Source organism: Lathamus discolor, chromosome 11 (assembly GCF_037157495.1).
Source record: "Lathamus discolor isolate bLatDis1 chromosome 11, bLatDis1.hap1, whole genome shotgun sequence".
Lineage (NCBI taxonomy): Eukaryota > Metazoa > Chordata > Aves > Psittaciformes > Psittacidae > Lathamus > Lathamus discolor.
Window position 1 is genome coordinate 1161246 of NC_088894.1, and position 17739 is coordinate 1178984.

Here is a 17739-nt window from a genome sequence, read left to right on the forward strand (position 1 = left end):
GAATGACAAAGGGAAGAGCTCTTCCTTGCAAGTCAAGAACTCCCCAGCAACCACCACGGACTGCAGGAGTGTCAGAAATGAGCGTTTACCTTCCTGCAGGGACACGTCAAGCACCAAAGAGCTGCAAGAGTGATGAGGAAGGTGATGCTCTTCGCAGAACCAAGGTGTCTCCCCAGCCCTTCTCCCTGCTCTGATGGGCTATCCCAGCCCTGTCAATTTGCCTGTCATTTTTGCTTTAAGGCTTGTTTCACGGTGACACATTCCACCAGCTCACAGAAGGAGACAGTTTAATACAGGAGGTTGCATGTATGTGGCTTCCAGTTCGTTCCACAGGCTCTTTTGTGGAAGAAGATGTGCCTATCTTGCTCCGGACACCGCTTCAGTGCTCCATCGGGCATGCTCCCGGGAGCCCAGCGGAGCTGATCTGGGCACCAGGAGATCAGGACTGCTCGGTACTGACAAACAAAGCCCAAGCAGAGGCTCAGAGGAAGGAGGAGGCGGCAGCGGTGTCACAGAGGGCTCAGACACGGAGCACAAGGGGCAGCCCCTGCAGGCAGCAGGGAGCTCCCAGCTCCTCAGCAGGAGCCTGCAAGGCGCAGAGCGGCGTCTCTGCAGCACTGCCACCCTCCGGCTTGGGGGGGGGAAAGCGACTTTCCTGGCACAGAAACGTCTTGAGGCCCAGGGCAACCCGGAATTGATCACCCCGGTGCCAAGGAGAGAGCTGGCAGGAAACCTGGATGTGGAAGTTGCCATCGGTGAGCACAACAGAACCTTTGGGATCGGCAGCTGGACGAGTCGCTGACCGCCGGTGCTCGTTTCACTTGCAGGGACCACAAGGACCATGGATGGCAGCTGGTTGTCACCTCAGCCCTCTGGTGGCACTGGTTAACCAAGGCAGAAGAGGACACAGATGTCCTTTGTCTATGTTTAGGAGCAGATCCTGTCCAGCAGTCAGGAAGATGTTATCCCAGGTCCCCAAAATGGCACAAGATACAAGAGCAAGGCCAGGTTGGATGGGGCTTGGAGCAAGCTGCTTTAGTGGAAGGTGTCCCTGCCCGTGGCAGGGGGCTGGAACTGGATGAGCTTTAAGGTCCCTTCCAACCCAACCCAGTGTGAGATTCTATGAACTCCTCCAAAGAATGACTCCAATGAGTGACTTCCCACAGGGCAGTTATTGAGCTCCAAGGTAAATCCCCTTCCTGAGCTCTCTTTGTACAGGTTCATGCTGATTACCAAGTGGTCATAAAGCACCAAGTGCTGCAGAAAAACACCTTCAAACCACTGCTGAGACTGAATCTCACTGAGCTGCAGAGGGCTGAAGGGAAGCGAGAGCAGGCACGGCATGCACACCATCCCAGCCACAAGAACCAGCCATTACAAAGGCTCAAACACTGCTTTCCTCTTTTGTGGGCTTTTAATGGCAATTTTCACAACAACTTACAAACTCCTTGTTACTCACATTATGTCTCCAGTTAGGAATGAACAGTGAAGGGAATTCAGCTCTCGGTGGAGGAACTGGTATAAAACTGCCCTTTGCTGAGGTCTGGAATCTCCTCCTGCGTTGTGCATTAATACAGGCAGCCAAGCGAGTTCCTCACGCTGAACCTGCCTGACCTGCTGCACCGACCTGCTGCCCTGCCCCAGCCTGCACCTCCCGGCCCTACCGCTTGTCCTCTGTGCCCACGAGGGGACCTGGGAGCTTTGGAACACTGAGGGCTTGGACTCACAGCGCAGGGCTCCAGCTGGGGTGCTCCAGCCCTGGGCATGGCAGTGGTGCAGCCTCTCTGGACAGGATGGTGCTGGATCAGTTCCCACTAGGCTGATGTCTGGAGGCAAAACAGTTCCACACAGCTCTCCAGTTCTGCTCTGAGGGCAGCACTAGGGCAGTGAGCACGTTGTGGGTTGGTGCAAAGTGCCCTGGCACAAGGCTACAGACGGCAACTTGTACATGCGACTGCTACCAGGCCCTTACATCAAGGTGTTAATGAAAGCACCCAGACGATTCTGTTCAAAGGAGAGAAAGATGCAGAGACCTGAGTCCAAACCACAACCAGCACAACAGAGCGAAGCTGGAGAATTCCCCCATGCAGCTACGCTAGCCCTCAGCAGAGGAAATAAACCAAAGGGTTCTACAGGCTTGAGTTTTCCCACCTGAGCTGTTTCCATCATCTCAGTAATTCACCTCTCAAAACAAAACTTGCTTTCCAGTAAGACAGACTCCATTTGCCTTTTACTTTCAGTCACTTTGTGCTGATTCAGCTTTGTGCCTTCTTGGTAAGGAAAGGTCAGCAGCAGAGCTTCAGAGAATGCAGTACAGCAAATTCAAGCGGCAGCCTGGACTGCAGGAGGAAGTGCAGGAGGAGCAGGCACTGCACTTAACAGCCCCGAGTCCTGCTGGGGGAAGGAAAGTCAGGATTTCCTCTCTGGAAAAGGCCAAGAAGTGTTAAACCTGGCACCCCACAGTGAGCAAAGGCTGCTTCCCAAAGCCTTCCCTCCACAACCATTATCAGAAGATCACCCATTCTCATCTAGTTTCTAGTTAAGGTGGGGAAATCGAGCACTTTACAGCAGACCCTGGAGGAGAGGGAAGAGCAAAAGGATTGTGATGAGCAGTCAGCTGGGAACTCTGGACAGAAACTGCTCCTTGGGAGCTCCCTTCCCCCTCACCTTCCTCACCCCCCTCACAGCAGTAACACAACCCACAAATGTAACTCAGCTCAGCTCTCCTGGAGAACCTGTGGCACAAGAGGCTGCAGCTCCTTTCAAAATGGATTCATCTCATTTATTTATTTCCAAGTCCACTGATCATCATCACAAAAAAAACCCCAAAACCAACAAAAAAACCCCCCATGGGAAATGCAACTAAAGAGAGAAATAAAGTCCAACCGAGACCTAAGAACCCAGAGCTACGAGGAGGTGTGAGCCTGCGCGGCACAGCGGGGTCCTTATGTCAACCGCTGGACGATGACAGCGTTGAGCAGGTTGGCTTCCTTCAGGGTCTGGTTCTCGTCAGTCAGCTCTTTGTTGGGGAAGGTGGTCATGAGGATGAAGCTGGTGGCAGCCATCGCTGGCCGGGCATCTACTATGAAGAGCCGGATGTCACGGATCCTGTCCAAAGGGATCAGACACATGAGGATGATCCTGTTACTGAGCATCCTAAAACCACGGCGACAGCCTGAATTCATCTTTCCAGAGTATGCAACCCTGCAGCTGCTGCATTTGGCTTTCAGCTAACAAGAGGCCACAGCCAGTAAAGTTGAACTGGAGTCAGAATAACTGGAACAAGTTCACAGTTATCTGACAGCTTGTAAAGCCCTTAGAAGAAATTCAGGCTTTTTATAAGTGACATCAAGGAAAGTGCCTCTGATAGTACTGATGCTTCCAGGTGCAGTATCCCTGGCTATAATCCATCATGATTCAGAAAGCAAATCTAATCCTTCCAACAGTTAACAACTGCCTTAAAACCCCACAATGATTTTACTCCTCTTCACCTATACAGAAGGATCCCCACAGAGCTCCCTTCAGCAGGCTGGCCAGGAGCCTAACCTCAGCTCCCTCTGTGCACAGCCTGCAGTGGCATCCTGGCCTTCCCAGTCAGTTACCTGTGATTCACACTGTGTCTGTACCTGTGGTTGTGGTTGAACTTCTGGACCAGGCGCCCGCCGTCGGCGAGCCGGATCTGGATGTTGGTGACAGGCTCCGACTCATCAATCACGATGGCAGAGCTGGCTTTGGCTTCATTGGCTGCCTGCTGGGCTGGAGAGCTGGTGCCCATCACCTGGGGTGCACTGCTGAGGACAGGGAGACACAGGGTGAGCTGGTAAAACCCGAATGAGCCACTGGGCCCACTGCCAGAGGCACCAACACAACTGGAGATGAGGATGTAGGAGTCAGCTACTGAGCAGGAACTTGTCTAGAACATCCCCTATATCCCTTTGGAGCACACACCATGGGTCTTCATACCCCCACAGGAAACATGGGGAGTGTAACTTGGAGACACTACTTCTGTGTAACATCCCACAATGTTCCAAACCAGGGATTCACCTCCTGGCCTGGAAAGGCTGAGCCACCTCACAGGACATGCCAGTAAACCTCATTTCCTCTCTGGGAGGAACACCTCCCACACCACAGGCACTGACAGATGCATCAACCCAGCGAAACTCTGGCGTGACCACTTTTACATCACACACAAAGCCAGCTCTTTGCTGGGGAGCTGCTGCCTTCTCACCTGCCCAGCTTCTGCCCTTCTCCAGTGAAAGCTTTGAAGACACTTTTGGGTTTCACATACTCCTCGTCGCGGTGATCCTCCATGTCCAGGTTCACTTGTCCACCCCGCGCCAGCCTGCGCAGCTCGGCCGGGACCTCCCTGCAGAGAGACCGTCCTGAGGCTGCTGGCTCCAGAAGCCAGTTGGGAAAGCACAAAGGGAAAGTGCCAGCCGCAGACCTCAGGGATTCTGGGAATTGCAGTGGGCCTGTGCTTAACCAACAGGGCAGATGCACACCTCCCACTACCAGACACAGAATAAAGGTCACCTTTCCCTAGCCCTCACCTGGAATGACAAGATGCATCAGAGATTCCCAGCCCAAATACTAACATTTGTTCACTTCAAGCTCTCCAAGCCCCACCCAAACCAAAGCCACTTCCCATTTATCCAAAGTAAGTGTGCAAGTCTCCCCTTCCATAGTTCCCATATAAAGGATCCAGCTCAGCTGAAACGTACCACTGATCCAGCATCCTGGATTCCACAGGCACTTCTGTTGCAGAAAACAGCTATTCTTTCCCTCCCCTCTCCCTACATACCCTCTGCGGATATCATCAAGAAACTGGGCATTGGACGGGTCCTGGTAGCTCCTCAGTTCTCCACTATCCAGACTGAATCCACTCTTCCAGAGCTTCAGCACAACATGGACCTGCAGCAGCCCCAGACAACAGTCAGCCTCACCGAAGCAGCTCGGTAAGAATGACAAGCAGATGCAGAATGAAGTGTTCCAGACTGGCAGAGGAATTTCAAGGTGCAGAAAACATTCCAGCCAGGTTCCTCTGGCTTGAGGGAAAACCCCACAGCTCTGGCTATGCAACAGTCATGCAGCAGTCCCTAGGAGGTGGCACCGCAGATGCCCTCTGATAAATGAGGTTGGAAAGCCAAGAGTGTGCCAGGAGAGGAGCCAAAATCAAGCTCCCACCACGGCCTAGGTGAGTATTTGGTCACAAACCAAGCGCAGGAGAATCCTGCACTGGTGCTGTTAGCTCCGAATCTCTCCATGGTTATGAAGAGTTAATCACCCAGCGCTCTAATAAGCATCTACTATCTTCTAATCAGAAATCCCACCAGAAGCAGCATCTACCATTCTTCTGTCCTCCTGGATTTCTACAGGGCTTTGTAACTCTCAGGCTCTCAAGCTGTGCAGCTGTAGCAGAGAGATCCCTCAGCTGACATTTACAACACCAAACTGATTGATACTCACATCCTGAGCAGAGTTGTGTCTCCTCTCTCCTGCCACATAAGCAGACTCCTCCTCTGGGGTAGCACCAAGGCGATACCCTCCCCCTGCAAAGGGCTGCAAGAGAGGGCAGCAAAGAGGTTATAGAACGGCACAAACCAAGACACAAACCCACGACAGCTTTGCTTCTCTTTCCCCAACACTGCTGCGGCTGAATGGGGGCTGAGGGGCATCAAGAACATCTCTGGTCCTGCAGGCACAGTGACCAGCTTGAGCAAGTTAATGAATACAGCACAAGAAAGTGCCTTTTCTTGCCACTGTGATACACGACTTGGAGCTACACTAAAAGAACCCAAACTTTGCTGTCCTTTAAAGACAATTCCAGGACTCCACAGTAACTGAAACAGGGAACAGAAGGAAGAACGCCTCACTTTAGGCTTGCTGGTCTCGCCGCCGCTCTTGGCCGTCCGGTCAACCGCCACGGCGCCGTGTTCCTTCGCTCCTTTGAACAGATCCTCCACCAGCTCATTGGGGCTCTTCTTCCGCGGGGGACCAACGATCTGCTGCCCACTCCTCTCTGAGCCACCAGCATAAAACCTGGCAGACAGCACAGGGGGAAATGTGCTCACCTCCTGTTCCTGGGCGAGACAGTGCTGCTGCTTCTGCGGGAGATGCGTGTCACAGCACCTGCTTTTATACCAGGATTCACTTGTCTGGGTTTTGCAGCTTAAGGGAACAGCTTGGATCTACAAATATTAGCTACTACCAGTGTGCCTCTAGTGGGGCCACTCACAAGCTCCTCTACTAGAGACCTTCCTCTTCACAGAACCATAGAATGAATGGTTTGGGTTGGAAGGGACCTTAAAGCTCATCCAGCTCCAACCTGGCCTTGAGCACTGCCAGGGATGGGGCAGCCACAGCTTCTCTGGGCACCCTGTGCCAGCGCCTCAGCACCCTCACAGGGAAGAGCTTCTGCCTAAGAGCTCAGCTCAGTCTCCCCTCTGGCAGGTTAAAGCCATTCCCCTTGGCCTATCCCTACAGGTCCTTGTCCAAAGCCCTTCTCCATGTTTTCTGTAGCCGCTTTAGGCACTGGAGCTGCTCTCAGGTCTCCCCTTCAGGAGCCTTCTCTTCTCCAGGCTGCCCCAGCCCAGCTCTCTCAGCCTGGCTCCAGAACAGAGCTGCTCCAGCCCTTGCAGCATCTCCTTATGTCAGTTACTGTAACATTATCCTTGCTCAACAGCAATACATCGATAACTCTCTCAGACCCAGCAAGAGCAGCAGCCCAGACTGACAAGGCTCAGTTTCAAATGCCAGCACCAGCTTTGCTTCCAAGCTCAACAAGACTTCCAGCAACTCCGACCTGTCAGATGGAAGAAGGTGGGCAGTGTGAGGGAAGGCACACACATTCACGCCACACTGACAGATCCCCACACACAGAACAGATCTGAACTGGAAGCACTGAATGCAGTCAGTGAAGTGCAATTAAGCACTTCTGGAAGACTGGGTTTATTAGCTTCCAGATGGCTTGTAACACAAACAGAGCAAACCCACATCTGTTTGCAGAGACCACGCAGTCTACTGAGGGCTGAGCCACTTTAAGATAGATCACAGCTCCATTCCACTTCCATTGCCTGTTAACCCTGAGGGTATCCAGTTACTTAGAGCTGAGACAGTGACCAGCTTCCCCAGCAGTACACCATGTTCCCACTGGAAAGGGGACCAGGCTTTTCTACTCTGAACTTCGGGCTTCCACCTTCTGCCTTAAGCCCCCTCTCACCAGCAGAGCTCAGCAGTGAAATGTGGTGCTCGCACAGCCACGCTGAGCACATGCGTGGGCCCAGACTCTGCACGGACCAAACCTGTTCTGTCAAACCTGAGGTTTTTCACTACAGGAGTTTCGTATCGACTCCAATCGGCTTCTTACAAAGCCCTGGACAGAAGCAGCAAGTCATCACAGCAGGGCAGGGATGAACACACAGGTTTTTGAGTCTCCCACCGAGAACTTACCTCTGCCCCTCCTCCTCTTCATCATCATCCTCCTGTGCATGAACAAGGTCGCGAAACGACGTTACTCTGTGGTCACTGCAAGAGGCAGTCAGAGAAGCGCATCACCCTCATGACACAGCAAAACCATACAAGCAAAACCTCTGGGTTGATGCTGCTCTGCTTTAGGCTGTGATTCATTACTCGATGAAATGCCAGGTCAGTGCTGCCCTGTGCATAACCACGTGGTGACCTGAGCTCCTGGACCTCTCCGCCAATGCCACCAACAGCAGTCAAGAGGAGGTGGGTGCACTGGAGGGGGCTGCAACACAGGAAGAGTGGGGAGCCCTCAGTCTGTTCATGTACTGCATTTTGCCACCTCTTCCAACCTGCACAGAGCCCTCCTCCAGCCTCCACGTCCTTCCCCTTCTGGTTGTTTCTGCTGAGGCCGTTATCCGTGGTCCAAACTGAAGCAGAGCTCCTCTGCAACAGGGGCTTTGTTCACCAGAGCCTGAACCGAGAGCACTTCTCCCTCACAACAGAGTCAGTAACTCCGCCTCTTTAAACCCAGGCAGTGTTTCCCTGCTGCTCAGGGCTTTGGCAAGGCGAAATTAACTTCTCCTTGTAAAATGGCTCAGGCGTCACCTAACATTAGAAGGTCTTTCCTGTGGAGGCACAACCTGCTCAAATGAAAAGTGTCACCAACCGACTGCCTTTGACCTCAAGAGACAAATCAAGGCTTTCCTGAGCAGTGAGGCAAGCTGAGGAGCTGATCTTTGGCTTAGTTGTGCAATAACCTCTGTGCTTGCATTTATAAATACGGAGGTTTTCACAATGCCCAGGGAGCCATGAGGTGAAGCAGGTCTAACCACAGAGCTGTTTCTCCTGAAAACTAACACACATCAGTGCTTCACGTACAGCTGAGGTTTTATGTGACTCCCAGACTCGTTTGGGTTGAAGGGAGCTTAAAGCTCCTCCAGCTCCAACCCTGCCACGGGCAGGGACCCCTTCCACTGGAGCAGCTTGCTCCAAGCCCCTGTGTCCGACCTGGCCACCATCCACCAATACACCTCACTCACCACTGCAGGATGAGCCAGTTCTCACTGTCACCTTTACGAGCCACCAACGAACCGAGCGCTGGAGCTCCCTCCTCACCTGGCTGAAGAGCCTCTGGATACGGAGCTGGGTGTTGGCTGGGGAAGGGTCAGGATGTCCTCGTCCCCCCCGTCCTCATAGAAACTGGCGAGCGCAATCTGGAAAGGAACACACGGGAGCTCCTCAGGGTGCGAGCAGCCATTCCCCAGCAGCAGCAACTCCTCACACAGACACCACAGCACTGGCCCTCCTCAGGCACATCACACCGAAGATGCTTCAAGTCACCCCCCTGCTTTGGGGGCCTTGCAAAGACGAGCCCTTGGCAGCTCCTAACGCTCGGCTTTGCTGCGGGAGGGCACTGGCTGGTACAGGCGGGTCAGCGCAACCTCGCTCCTTCTGGGCTGCTTCTACAGGGGCCAGGCCAAAAGCACTGCTCTGGAACAGCTGCTCCGTGACAGCCACGACCAGGCTCCCACCAACACAGCCCGAGGGCACCGCAGCCAGGAGCGGCCCAGGCCGGTTCTTTTCCCCCTGCCCTGCGCGGAGCTGGGGCTGCCGCTGCCCGTGCAAACCCCCCCGGGCTGCGCTCCCCGCGCTGCACAGCACCTACGTCCAAAGCAACGAGAGACCCAGGCCGAGCTTCGGCCCCGACCGGCCCCGCCGGAGCACGACCCCCGCAGCCCGGCGGCTGGGACGCGGCCGCAAGGTGAACCTTGAGCCCGGGGCCCGGAGCGGGGCCCCGAGCGCCGGCCCAGCGCTGCTCCCCCCCCCCCACCGCCGCGGCCTCCCGGGCCCGGCGCTGCCCCGGCCCGCGGCTCGGCGCTACCTGCAGGTCCCAGCCCGCGGACTCGAGGAAGAACCGCGCCCGCCCCTCCTCGACACCGGTCACGGCCACGAACTCCCTCAACGCCTCCTCCCTGTCCGCCATCTTGCCGCGGTGCAGCGCCCAAACCCCGCCGGCACCCGCGCAGACACCGCCCGGCCCCGCCGTGTGCGCCGCTAAACCCGGCCCGGGAGGAAACGGCCCCCCCCCCCCACCGCCACGGGCAGCTCTGCCCGTCACAGCGGCCCCTGGCGGCGGGGAGGTGCGATGCGCCGGGCACCGGGCGAGGCGGGGACGGCAGCGCGGAGCAGCCCGGGGCAGCCTGTACATCCCAGCCCCTTTATTGCCAGGCACAGACTGACAGCGGCCGAGCCCCAGGACCCGCTGGCGGCACCGAGACCCGAGGATCAAGGGGCTGACATGGGGCAGCAGCCCCGGGGTGTCCTTCTTCACGCCCTCCCGTGCCGGAAGAAGAAGAAGAGGAGGCCGCCGAGCAGCCCCTTCTCCAGCAGGATGCCAAGCCACAGGCCGGGGCTGGACAGGAGGCTCATATCTGCATTAGGGACAAGGGATGTGAGCAGCAGGGCCGCGCAGACGGGCACCCCGCAGCCCCCGCCGGGACCTGCAGCTCTCCCGCACCGTTATCAGTCTGGGACCGGTCGCTCAGCCCGCCCTTGGCCGGGGCAGCGATCCGCAGGGTGCTCGTCCCGCTGATGGGGCCCTGGGCGTCGTGCACCACGCGGCAGGTGAACACGGACCCGTTCTTCTCCTCCGTCGCTTGCACCTCCACCAGGCTGCGCAGCTCGAACAAGCCCCGCGGGGTCTCCGAGGGCGGGGGGGGGCTGCCCACGCTCATCTCCGTCCCGTTCTCCAGCCAGGCGACGGCCACGGCTCCCGGGTAGAAGCCCTTCACGAGGCACGTGAAGTTCACCGTCTTGTTCACCTCCACGGGGCTCGGCGGCTCGGCCACCACCTGCACGCTGGGGGGCACTGGGGAGAGAGGCAGCGCCTGGTGCGGGACATCCCCGGCCCCGCTGCCCGCAGCGCGCCCCGGGCCCCCCGGCTCCCCCGGGCCCCGCGGCAGCCGCACAGCCCAGCGCGGCCCCCCCCGGCCTCACCTCGCAGGGCCCGGCTGAGCTGGAAGCTGCCCCGCAGCGGGGCCGGCAGCGTGCGGTGATGAACCTCGCACTGCAGCTGCGAGCGGACGTCGCCCTCCTGCAGCGTCACCGACACGGTGCTGGACGCGTCGTAGGAGGATTTCGTCTGCCCAGGGCTGACCTGGGGCTGCTGAGCCGAGATCTGGGCCCCGTCCTTGAGCCACTTCACGGCGATTTCTCTGGGGAAGAACCCTCCGGCCGTGCAGGTGAAAGGCACCGACTGCCCCGGCCCCGCTCTGCTCCCTGGCCCGGACACGACCGGGCTGCTGGGTTTGGCTGCGGGGGGAGCAACGGGGCCGTCACACCGGGCTCTGTCAGCCCTGCCCGGCCCCGGGGTTCCCATGGGGACATGGCCATGGCCAGGGGTGACCCCCGGGACCTGCTCCTGGGGCGGCACCGGCCCCTTCCGCTCTGGGAGCCCCACTCACCGTACACGGACACCTCGGTGCCCTTTCCGTGCTGAAACACCAAAACACCATGCACAGACTTGCTGTACTTCACACAGTAATAGGTGCCGGCATCCTCGGGGCGGACGTCCCTGATGTGGATGGTGAAGTCTGTGCTGAACCCAGCCGCTGTCCTCGTCACACGGGGGAACGTGCCCGTTTGCTCATAAATGGTCTCGTTCTCACTGCCCCAGCCCTTCAGCCACTTCACAGGACCAACGGGACCATCTCCAGATGTGGTGCAGTTCAGGGTGAGCGTCTCCCCCGCTGTCACTGACACATTGCCCTGGGGCTGATGCAGCTTGAAGCCCTGGACCTCCTGGGCACCGGTACCTAGGGGTGAACATGAGCCGACATCACATCTGGCACCGCACACCCGAGCAGGTTCCCTTCCCCACCCCTGGGCCAGGCTGAGCACACAGCTCTGGGTAGTGGGGACCAGGGTACCAGGGAGCCCAGGGCAGTGGTTGCAGGTACAGAAGCATCAGACACCTCTGTGCTGCCAGCCAGGCAGAGCTGTGCCAATGAACACCCGTGGTGCTCAGAGAGCTCATACATGAGGCAATTCCCGGCTGCCGGCACAGCCGCAGCCTCCCATCACCGCTTCTAGAGCCCCACTCACGCGGGGATCTGTGGAGCAGGAGCAGCGTCAGGCAGGCGAGAGGCAGCGCCCGCATCTCTGGGACCGTGGTGCTTCCCATGGCCAGCTTCCGACGGCTCAGCACGGCTCGGTTCGGTTCGGCTCGGCTCGGCACGGCTCAACACGGCTCGGCTCAGCACGGCTCGGTTCGGCTCGGCTCGGCTCGGCACGGCTCAGCACGGCTCGGCTCAGCACGGCTCGGTTCGGCTCGGCTCGGCACGGCTCAGCACGGCTCAGCACGGCTCGGCTCAGCACGGCTCGGCTCGGCAGGGCGCTGGGCTTCCTCCTGGCAAAGGGGAAGGAAGGGACTCGCCTCTGGCCGAGTTCCCCCAGGAAACCCTTGCCCAAGTCGCCGCCGTTCACCGCGGTGCCGGTCGCGCTGTCCCCACCGACGTGTGCCACGGCCACGGCACGGGGCAGGCAGCCGCAAGCGCCCGCTTTCCGCCGCTGCCCCACGCGTGGCCAGCCTGGGACGTCGGAAGGACGCCCAGAGCTCGCCCTCAGGACCGGGGCCCGGGCTGGGGTCTCCGGCGGGCTCCCTGTGTCCCCTGCCCGGCGCAGCCCGCCGGGGCTGTCCGGTGAGGATGAAGCCCGTCGGGGGTCCCCGCCCACCCCGGGGCTGGCGCAGCCCGCGGCCGCTCGCTTCCATTTCCTGTGCCGCTTCTCCTTCTCCTCCTCTTCCCGCAGCTGGTGCCCATGGCCGGCCCCGCCGCCGCCGCTCCGCTCCCGTCCGGGCAGCGCGGCCTCGTCCCTCCGCGGCCCTCGGGTGAGTCCGGAGCGGGGCTGCGGTTCCCCCCCCCCCGCCCCAGCTGCCCCGTTCCTGCTGCCCGGGGGTCTGCGAGGAGCGGGGGTTCCTCCTCCGACCGCCTGCGGGGCTGCCGGGGCAAGGCGGGACGGGCAGCGCCGAGCCCCGCTGAGCGGGTGCCGGACGTAGCGAGGGGCTTTGGCAGGAGGGTTTGGGGGCAGGAGGCGCTCGGGGACAGGAGTCTGGGGCTGGGGAGGGCTGGGGGCAGGAGGCTGGGGGCAGAAGGAGCCTCGGGGCTGTGCTCGGCCCCAGGGCTGCACCTCCCCTGCTCAGAGCCGGCTCCCGGCCGGCCGCGCACACGCCCTGGTTGTGAACCCAGTTCCTCGCAGAGCCCCAGCGGTCCTGGTCCGTGGCACGCAGCACTGGGGCGTTAAGGTTTAACAGCACTCGGGAGCTTTTCCTGCCAGGAATTCCCCTTGGCTCCCTCTGCACCTCTCCGGACTCCAAGCGAGCGCAGCAGCTCTGTTAACAGCACGACAGGGGGATGGATGCATATTTGCCCGTTCTTGTTCATTTTGAACGTGGTTTCTGCCACTCCCGGCGCCTGCGGCTTCTCTCTGCCAAACCCTGGGAAAGTTCTCAGCTGAGTTGCTGCAAACTCGGCGCAATCCGGGGCTGCTCTGGGCTGAGAGGAGCCCCAAACCCTCCTGTCCTGTGCCCAGGTGCAGGTGCCCAGAAGGGTTGGAGCTTTCAGCTGCATCAGCCCCAGGTGAAGCTGTCGGTGACAGCGGGGGAGACGCTCACCCTGACCTGCACCACATCTGGAGATGGTCCCATTGGTCCTGTGAAGTGGCTGAAGGGCTGGGGCAGTGAGAACGAGACCATTTACGACCAGACGGGCACGTTCCCCCGTGTGACGAGGGCAGAGGGTGAGTCCAACACGGACTTCACCATCCACATCAGGGACGTTCGCCTCGGGGATGCCGGCACCTATTACTGCGTGAAGTACAGCAAGTCTGTGCATGGTGTTTCGGTGTTTCAGCACGGAAAGGGCACCGAGGTGTCCCTGAATGGTGAGTGGGGCTCCCAGCGGGATGCTGCTCCCCAGAACCCCGTCCCACAGCCTGCACCCTGCCCGCTGCCTCGCACCCACCACCCTCTCTTGTTGTACCTCCGCAGAGGCAGCCCTGGCTCCCAGCATGGTGGCTCTAGCTGCAGTGCTGTGCTTCCTCCTCCTCGGCTTCTTCATCGCCCTTTGCATGTACAGGAGGAAGTTCAGAGGAGAGGCAGAGAGCCGGGAGCCGGCCGGGCCAGTGGCCGGAGGCAGCTTCTTGCCCATCCCTCTGCAGTGCTGTGCAGGGACCCCCAGCTCCCCCAGGTTTGTACTCATCATTCTGCACCCTGAGAACTGCCCTATCCACCTCCCATATCCTGGTTTCCTCTCCCACTGGAGCAGTGATTTTCCCCAAAAAGCTCCTTCACTCGCAGGCACATCGCTGCACTGGGTTGCCTCTCCCTATGTTTCAAGGGTGGGAGCTCCCTGCAGCCCCTCACTGCAGTGTCTGAGCCCAGCTCAGGCGCACAGACAGCATCCTGGCTCTCTCTGCCTTCGGTGGGGGCATCGTGTGGCCGCATGCTGCAGACCCCGGCTAAAGCTGGGGAAGGGAACTGAGGAAGGCTGGGTGTGGAGGGGACCCGGCTGCCTTTAGCACTAACAGCAATCCTTCCCCCTCGCAGCCAAGCCTTGGACCCAGAGACCTCCCATCTGCCCAGCCAGGTAAGAGCGAGCCGTGACTGTGGGGAAGAGCATCCCACGGTGATGCTCTGGCTTGCGGGGATTCCACCAGGCTCTGGGGCCAGGATGGGCGATGGGTGAGCAGCAGCCACCACCATGGCATGATGCCATCCATGCAGCCACAGTGCTGCCATCCTGGCTTGAACCTGCCCTTAGGGTTACTTGTAGAAGCTTTCCCTTGGGACAGCATTCCCCACGCGTGTGCCCTTCCACAGCAAAGCAGCAAGGAGGACAATGACATCCACTACGCTGATCTGCAGCCCCTGCCCGCAGCCCCGCAGCACAGCAGGAGCCCCGGCACAGCCCGCTCCGAGTACGCCAGCATCAGGGTTGCTGCCAAGTGATGTGTGGCACCACAGGCTGCAAAGAGCCCATTCTGGGGGAGGAAGCTGGGATATTTCTGCAGGGCTCAATAAAGGAGAAGTGGATCTGTTTGCGTGGCACACCCCGTCCAGGCTTGCACCCTGGGCTCGGAGCTGCCAAAGCTTCCCTAATTCATTCCCACCTCGGCAGCGGGGCTGGGTGAGGCTCAGGCTGGATCTGCCGTGCTGGGGCTCAGCAGCAGCTCTGCCAGGACCCAGCGGCCGTCTCAAGCACCGGTTCAGGCCGTGAGGCTGAGCACCTCTGCCTTGTGCAGGCTCTTGGGTGCTGAGCCAGGAGGATTGTTCCCACCAGCAAGTGCCATCGCTGGCACTTCCCCAGCTCAGCAGGTCCGTGATTTGTGGTACCCGCTCTCCACACCGAGCCCATCCTCATTAAAGGCAGCAAACAGCCGCTGCCACCCAGTCCCGCTGTGTTCAGAGCAAACAGTCCTGGTGCTGTGAGGTCCGGGGACACGGTGCCCTCCACAGCTCTGTGCCAGCTCGGGCTGGGTTTTGGGAACGTGGCTCATGGTGCTGTGGTAGCTCTCTCACCCCTTCTCCCTGATCCATGCACATCCCCTGCTCCACCTCCAGCCAGTCCACGCACATCCCCTGCTCCATGTGCATCTGCTTTGTGCACATCTGCACCATGCATATCCCCTGCTCCATGTGCATCTGCTTTGTGCACATCTGCACCATGCACATCCCCGGCTCCATGCACATCTGCTTTGTGCACATCTGCACCATGCACATCCCCGGCTCCATGCACATCTGCTTTGTGCACATCTGCACCATGCACATCCCCGGCTCCATGCACATCTGCTTTGTGCACATCTGCACCATGCGCATCCCCTGCTCCGTGCACATCTGCTCAGTGCCCAGCTCCGAGGGGAGCAGGCCGGTGGCCGAGGCTGGAGCACGGTGACCACAGGAAGCCCCATGCAGGGTGCATGCACCATGCGGTCGGCACTGCGCACCTGAGTGCACCCGGGGTCCCACGCATGCCTGTGCCCAGCCGTGCTGGCCGGCGCTCCCCGCATCGGGTGCTGCAGGGGAAACACGCTCTTCAAGCAGAGGAAGGTGCTGCGGTGGCCGCTGTACCCTTGAAAGCTGCTGCAGCGGCTGCTTTCCAGTTCGATCGGCTGCTCACTTCTGGCTTGTAACACCAAAAGAGAAGTGAAACAAGACACAGCCTGCGTGTGCCCGGGGCAGCCGCCGCTGCCGGCACAGACCGTGGGGCAGAGGTGCCATGGGGCCAGAGGAGCCATGGTTGGGGTTTGTTTGCATGCCTGAATCAGTGTCCCCCGCTCTGGGGGACCCGACCTGGGGCACATCCGGGAGGGGATCCTGCCCCTCTGCTGTGCTCTGGGGAGACCCTTCCTGCGGTCCTGATCCAGCGCTGGGGCAGCAGCACAAGAGGGACGTGGAGCTGTTGGAGCGAGGCCAGAGGAGGCCATGGAGCTGCTGCGAGGGCTGGAGCAGCTCTGCTCTGGAGCCAGGCTGGGAGAGCTGGGCTGGGGCAGCCTGGACAAGAGAAGGCTCCTGAAGGGGAGACCTGAGAGCAGCTCCAGTGCCTAAAGGGGCTGCAGGAAACCTGGAGAGGGGCTTGGGACAAGGGCCTGTAGGGACAGGCCAAGGGGAATGGCTTGAACCTGCCCGAGGGGAGACTGAGCTGAGCTCTTAGGCAGAAGCTCTTCCCTGTGAGGGTGCTGAGGCGCTGGCACAGGGTGCCCAGAGAAGCTGTGGCTGCCCCATCCCTGGCAGTGCTCAAGGCCAGGTTGGACACAGGGGCTTGGAGCAAGCTGCTCCAGTGGAAGGGGTCCCTGCCCGTGGCAGGGGCTGGGGCTGGAGGAGCTTTAAGGTCCCTTCAACCCAAACCACTCTGGGATGCTGTGATTTATTCCCCAGGGCAGTGAGGGGCCATGGGGAGGGGGGTATTGGGGTGAGCCTCCCCCAGCACCAGCTCCTCAGTGGAGCCAGGCAGTGGCTTCCCTCCTGTCCCTGAGCAGGACCCGGGACTGCCTGGCCCCTGGAGGGGAGGATGCCAGAGCTCGCTGCGAGCTCACATCAGGATCGCGGGCGGGAGCATGTAAAGGGGGGGGGGGGGGTGAAACCGAAGCCGGGGATAGACCTCGCAGCCACGGGGAAATGAAATTCACGGGGATCCGGGGCTTTTCGGGGTCAGGGCCGGGTCAGGAGGGGGGAAATCCACTCTGGTACAAGCATATGCAAAGCAGAGCAGAGCACCGTGGAGCCCTCTGCACCTAGCAAAGGGCCCAGGTCTGCAGCTTAGTGCCCAGGGGAGGGATTTGGAGGTTATTATAGGAAAATCCTTTAAGCCACCAGCCTGGGGTGTGCGGCAGTGAAAGCACAAACAGGCGCCCGAGCACGGACACAAGGTAAGAGCGTGTCGGGGCGCACCTCGCTCGGGGTGGAGGGGGGTCCTTGTGGTGGGCTCCTGCTGCTGCTGGGTGTCGTGTCCCATTAAGCCGCTCGCTGGGTGCTCGAGTGAGAGAGGCGGGTGCTTGCGCTGCGGCGGGGTGGACGTGGGTGATGCTGGGGCTGGTACCCACCAGGCTCCTCCTGCCCATGGTACAGAAGCAATGGGTGGGTGGATGGATGGATGGATGGATGGATGGATGGATGGATGGATGGATGGATGGATGGATGGTGGGGCTCAGTGTCCAAGCCGGGGAGGGGACACACCAGTGGTTTGGGCTGTATCCCAGTACTGGACCTCATCCATGGCCATGCCAGGGTGGTGCCTTGCCAAGGCAAGGATGCGGGTGAGGCTGTGGTGCTGCATCCTAGCAAAGCAGCCCATGCCACAGCAAGAAGCTCCTGGCACATGGGTGCTGTGGGGCTTTAGCTGGGCTTTTCCTCCATGCGGTGTGTGAGCCCGGTGCCAGGACCTCGTGGGATGGCAAAGCCAAGGAAAGGGCTGTTTGGGATGGGGTGGGCAGAAGGCAGGAAGCAGGAGGTGGGGAAGGGCCAGGGGATGCTTGGGGAGGTGTGAAATGGCTGGGGGAGATGCCGAGGTGAGAGGGCTGGCAGGGGGTGCCGGGCAGTGGTGTGTGCCATGCCATGCAGTGCCATGCAGTGCCATGCAGTGCCGTGTGCCATGCCATGCAGTGCCATGCAGTGCCGTGCAGTGCCATGCAGTGCCGTGTGCCATGCCATGCAGTGCCATGCAGTGCCGTGCAGTGCCATGCAGTGCCATGCAGTGCCGTGTGCCATGCCATGCAGTGCCA

General features: G+C 59.8%; 3 protein-coding genes across 4 annotated transcripts; 1 reads left to right on the forward strand and 2 right to left on the reverse strand.

Annotated features, from left to right (window-relative positions):
• Positions 1 to 2757: 2757 nt before the first annotated feature.
• On the reverse strand, positions 2758 to 9673 carry NSFL1C (NSFL1 cofactor). 2 transcript variants are annotated; one of them, XM_065691801.1, is made up of 9 exons: positions 9347 to 9673; positions 8581 to 8678; positions 7450 to 7524; positions 5874 to 6039; positions 5467 to 5559; positions 4802 to 4911; positions 4229 to 4366; positions 3627 to 3788; positions 2758 to 3108 (listed from the first exon to the last, which is right to left on the reverse strand). In XM_065691801.1, exons 1-9 carry the CDS (start codon positions 9671 to 9673, stop codon positions 2946 to 2948), a joined length of 1332 nt encoding a protein of 443 aa, XP_065547873.1. In that variant the 3' UTR covers positions 2758 to 2945. The 2 variants fall into 2 exon arrangements, with proteins under 2 accessions (XP_065547873.1, XP_065547872.1); XM_065691800.1 differs by having other exon boundaries at positions 3627 to 3791.
• Positions 9669 to 12708, reverse strand: LOC136020586 (tyrosine-protein phosphatase non-receptor type substrate 1-like). Its single transcript, XM_065691805.1, has 5 exons — positions 11569 to 12708; positions 10929 to 11279; positions 10462 to 10776; positions 9983 to 10333; positions 9669 to 9896 (listed from the first exon to the last, which is right to left on the reverse strand). Exons 1-5 carry the CDS (start codon positions 11645 to 11647, stop codon positions 9793 to 9795), a joined length of 1200 nt encoding a protein of 399 aa, XP_065547877.1. The 5' UTR covers positions 11648 to 12708; the 3' UTR covers positions 9669 to 9792.
• LOC136020594 (tyrosine-protein phosphatase non-receptor type substrate 1-like) lies at positions 11891 to 14560 on the forward strand. Its single transcript, XM_065691826.1, has 5 exons — positions 11891 to 12352; positions 13054 to 13404; positions 13511 to 13709; positions 14069 to 14108; positions 14342 to 14560. Exons 1-5 carry the CDS (start codon positions 12283 to 12285, stop codon positions 14468 to 14470), a joined length of 789 nt encoding a protein of 262 aa, XP_065547898.1. The 5' UTR covers positions 11891 to 12282; the 3' UTR covers positions 14471 to 14560.
• Positions 14561 to 17739: the final 3179 nt, after the last annotated feature.

Coding starts and splice junctions, on each gene's coding strand:
- NSFL1C (XM_065691800.1), bottom strand. CDS start 9,673: ATGTACAGGCTGCCCCGGGCTGCTCCGCGCTGCCGTCCCCGCCTCGCC. Junction 8,679..9,346: donor CCGCGGGCTGGGACCTGCAG/GTAGCGCCGAGC, acceptor GTTCCTTTCCAG/ATTGCGCTCGCCAGTTTCTA. Junction 5,560..5,873: donor GCGAGACCAGCAAGCCTAAA/GTGAGGCGTTCT, acceptor CCTCTCTTGCAG/CCCTTTGCAGGGGGAGGGTA.
- LOC136020586 (XM_065691805.1), bottom strand. CDS start 11,647: ATGGGAAGCACCACGGTCCCAGAGATGCGGGCGCTGCCTCTCGCCTGC. Junction 10,777..10,928: donor CACCGAGGTGTCCGTGTACG/GTGAGTGGGGCT, acceptor CTCCCCCCGCAG/CCAAACCCAGCAGCCCGGTC. Junction 9,897..9,982: donor CCGGTCCCAGACTGATAACG/GTGCGGGAGAGC, acceptor TCCCTAATGCAG/ATATGAGCCTCCTGTCCAGC.
- LOC136020594 (XM_065691826.1), top strand. CDS start 12,283: ATGGCCGGCCCCGCCGCCGCCGCTCCGCTCCCGTCCGGGCAGCGCGGC. Junction 12,353..13,053: donor CGTCCCTCCGCGGCCCTCGG/GTGAGTCCGGAG, acceptor TCCTGTGCCCAG/GTGCAGGTGCCCAGAAGGGT. Junction 13,710..14,068: donor GGGACCCCCAGCTCCCCCAG/GTTTGTACTCAT, acceptor TCCCCCTCGCAG/CCAAGCCTTGGACCCAGAGA.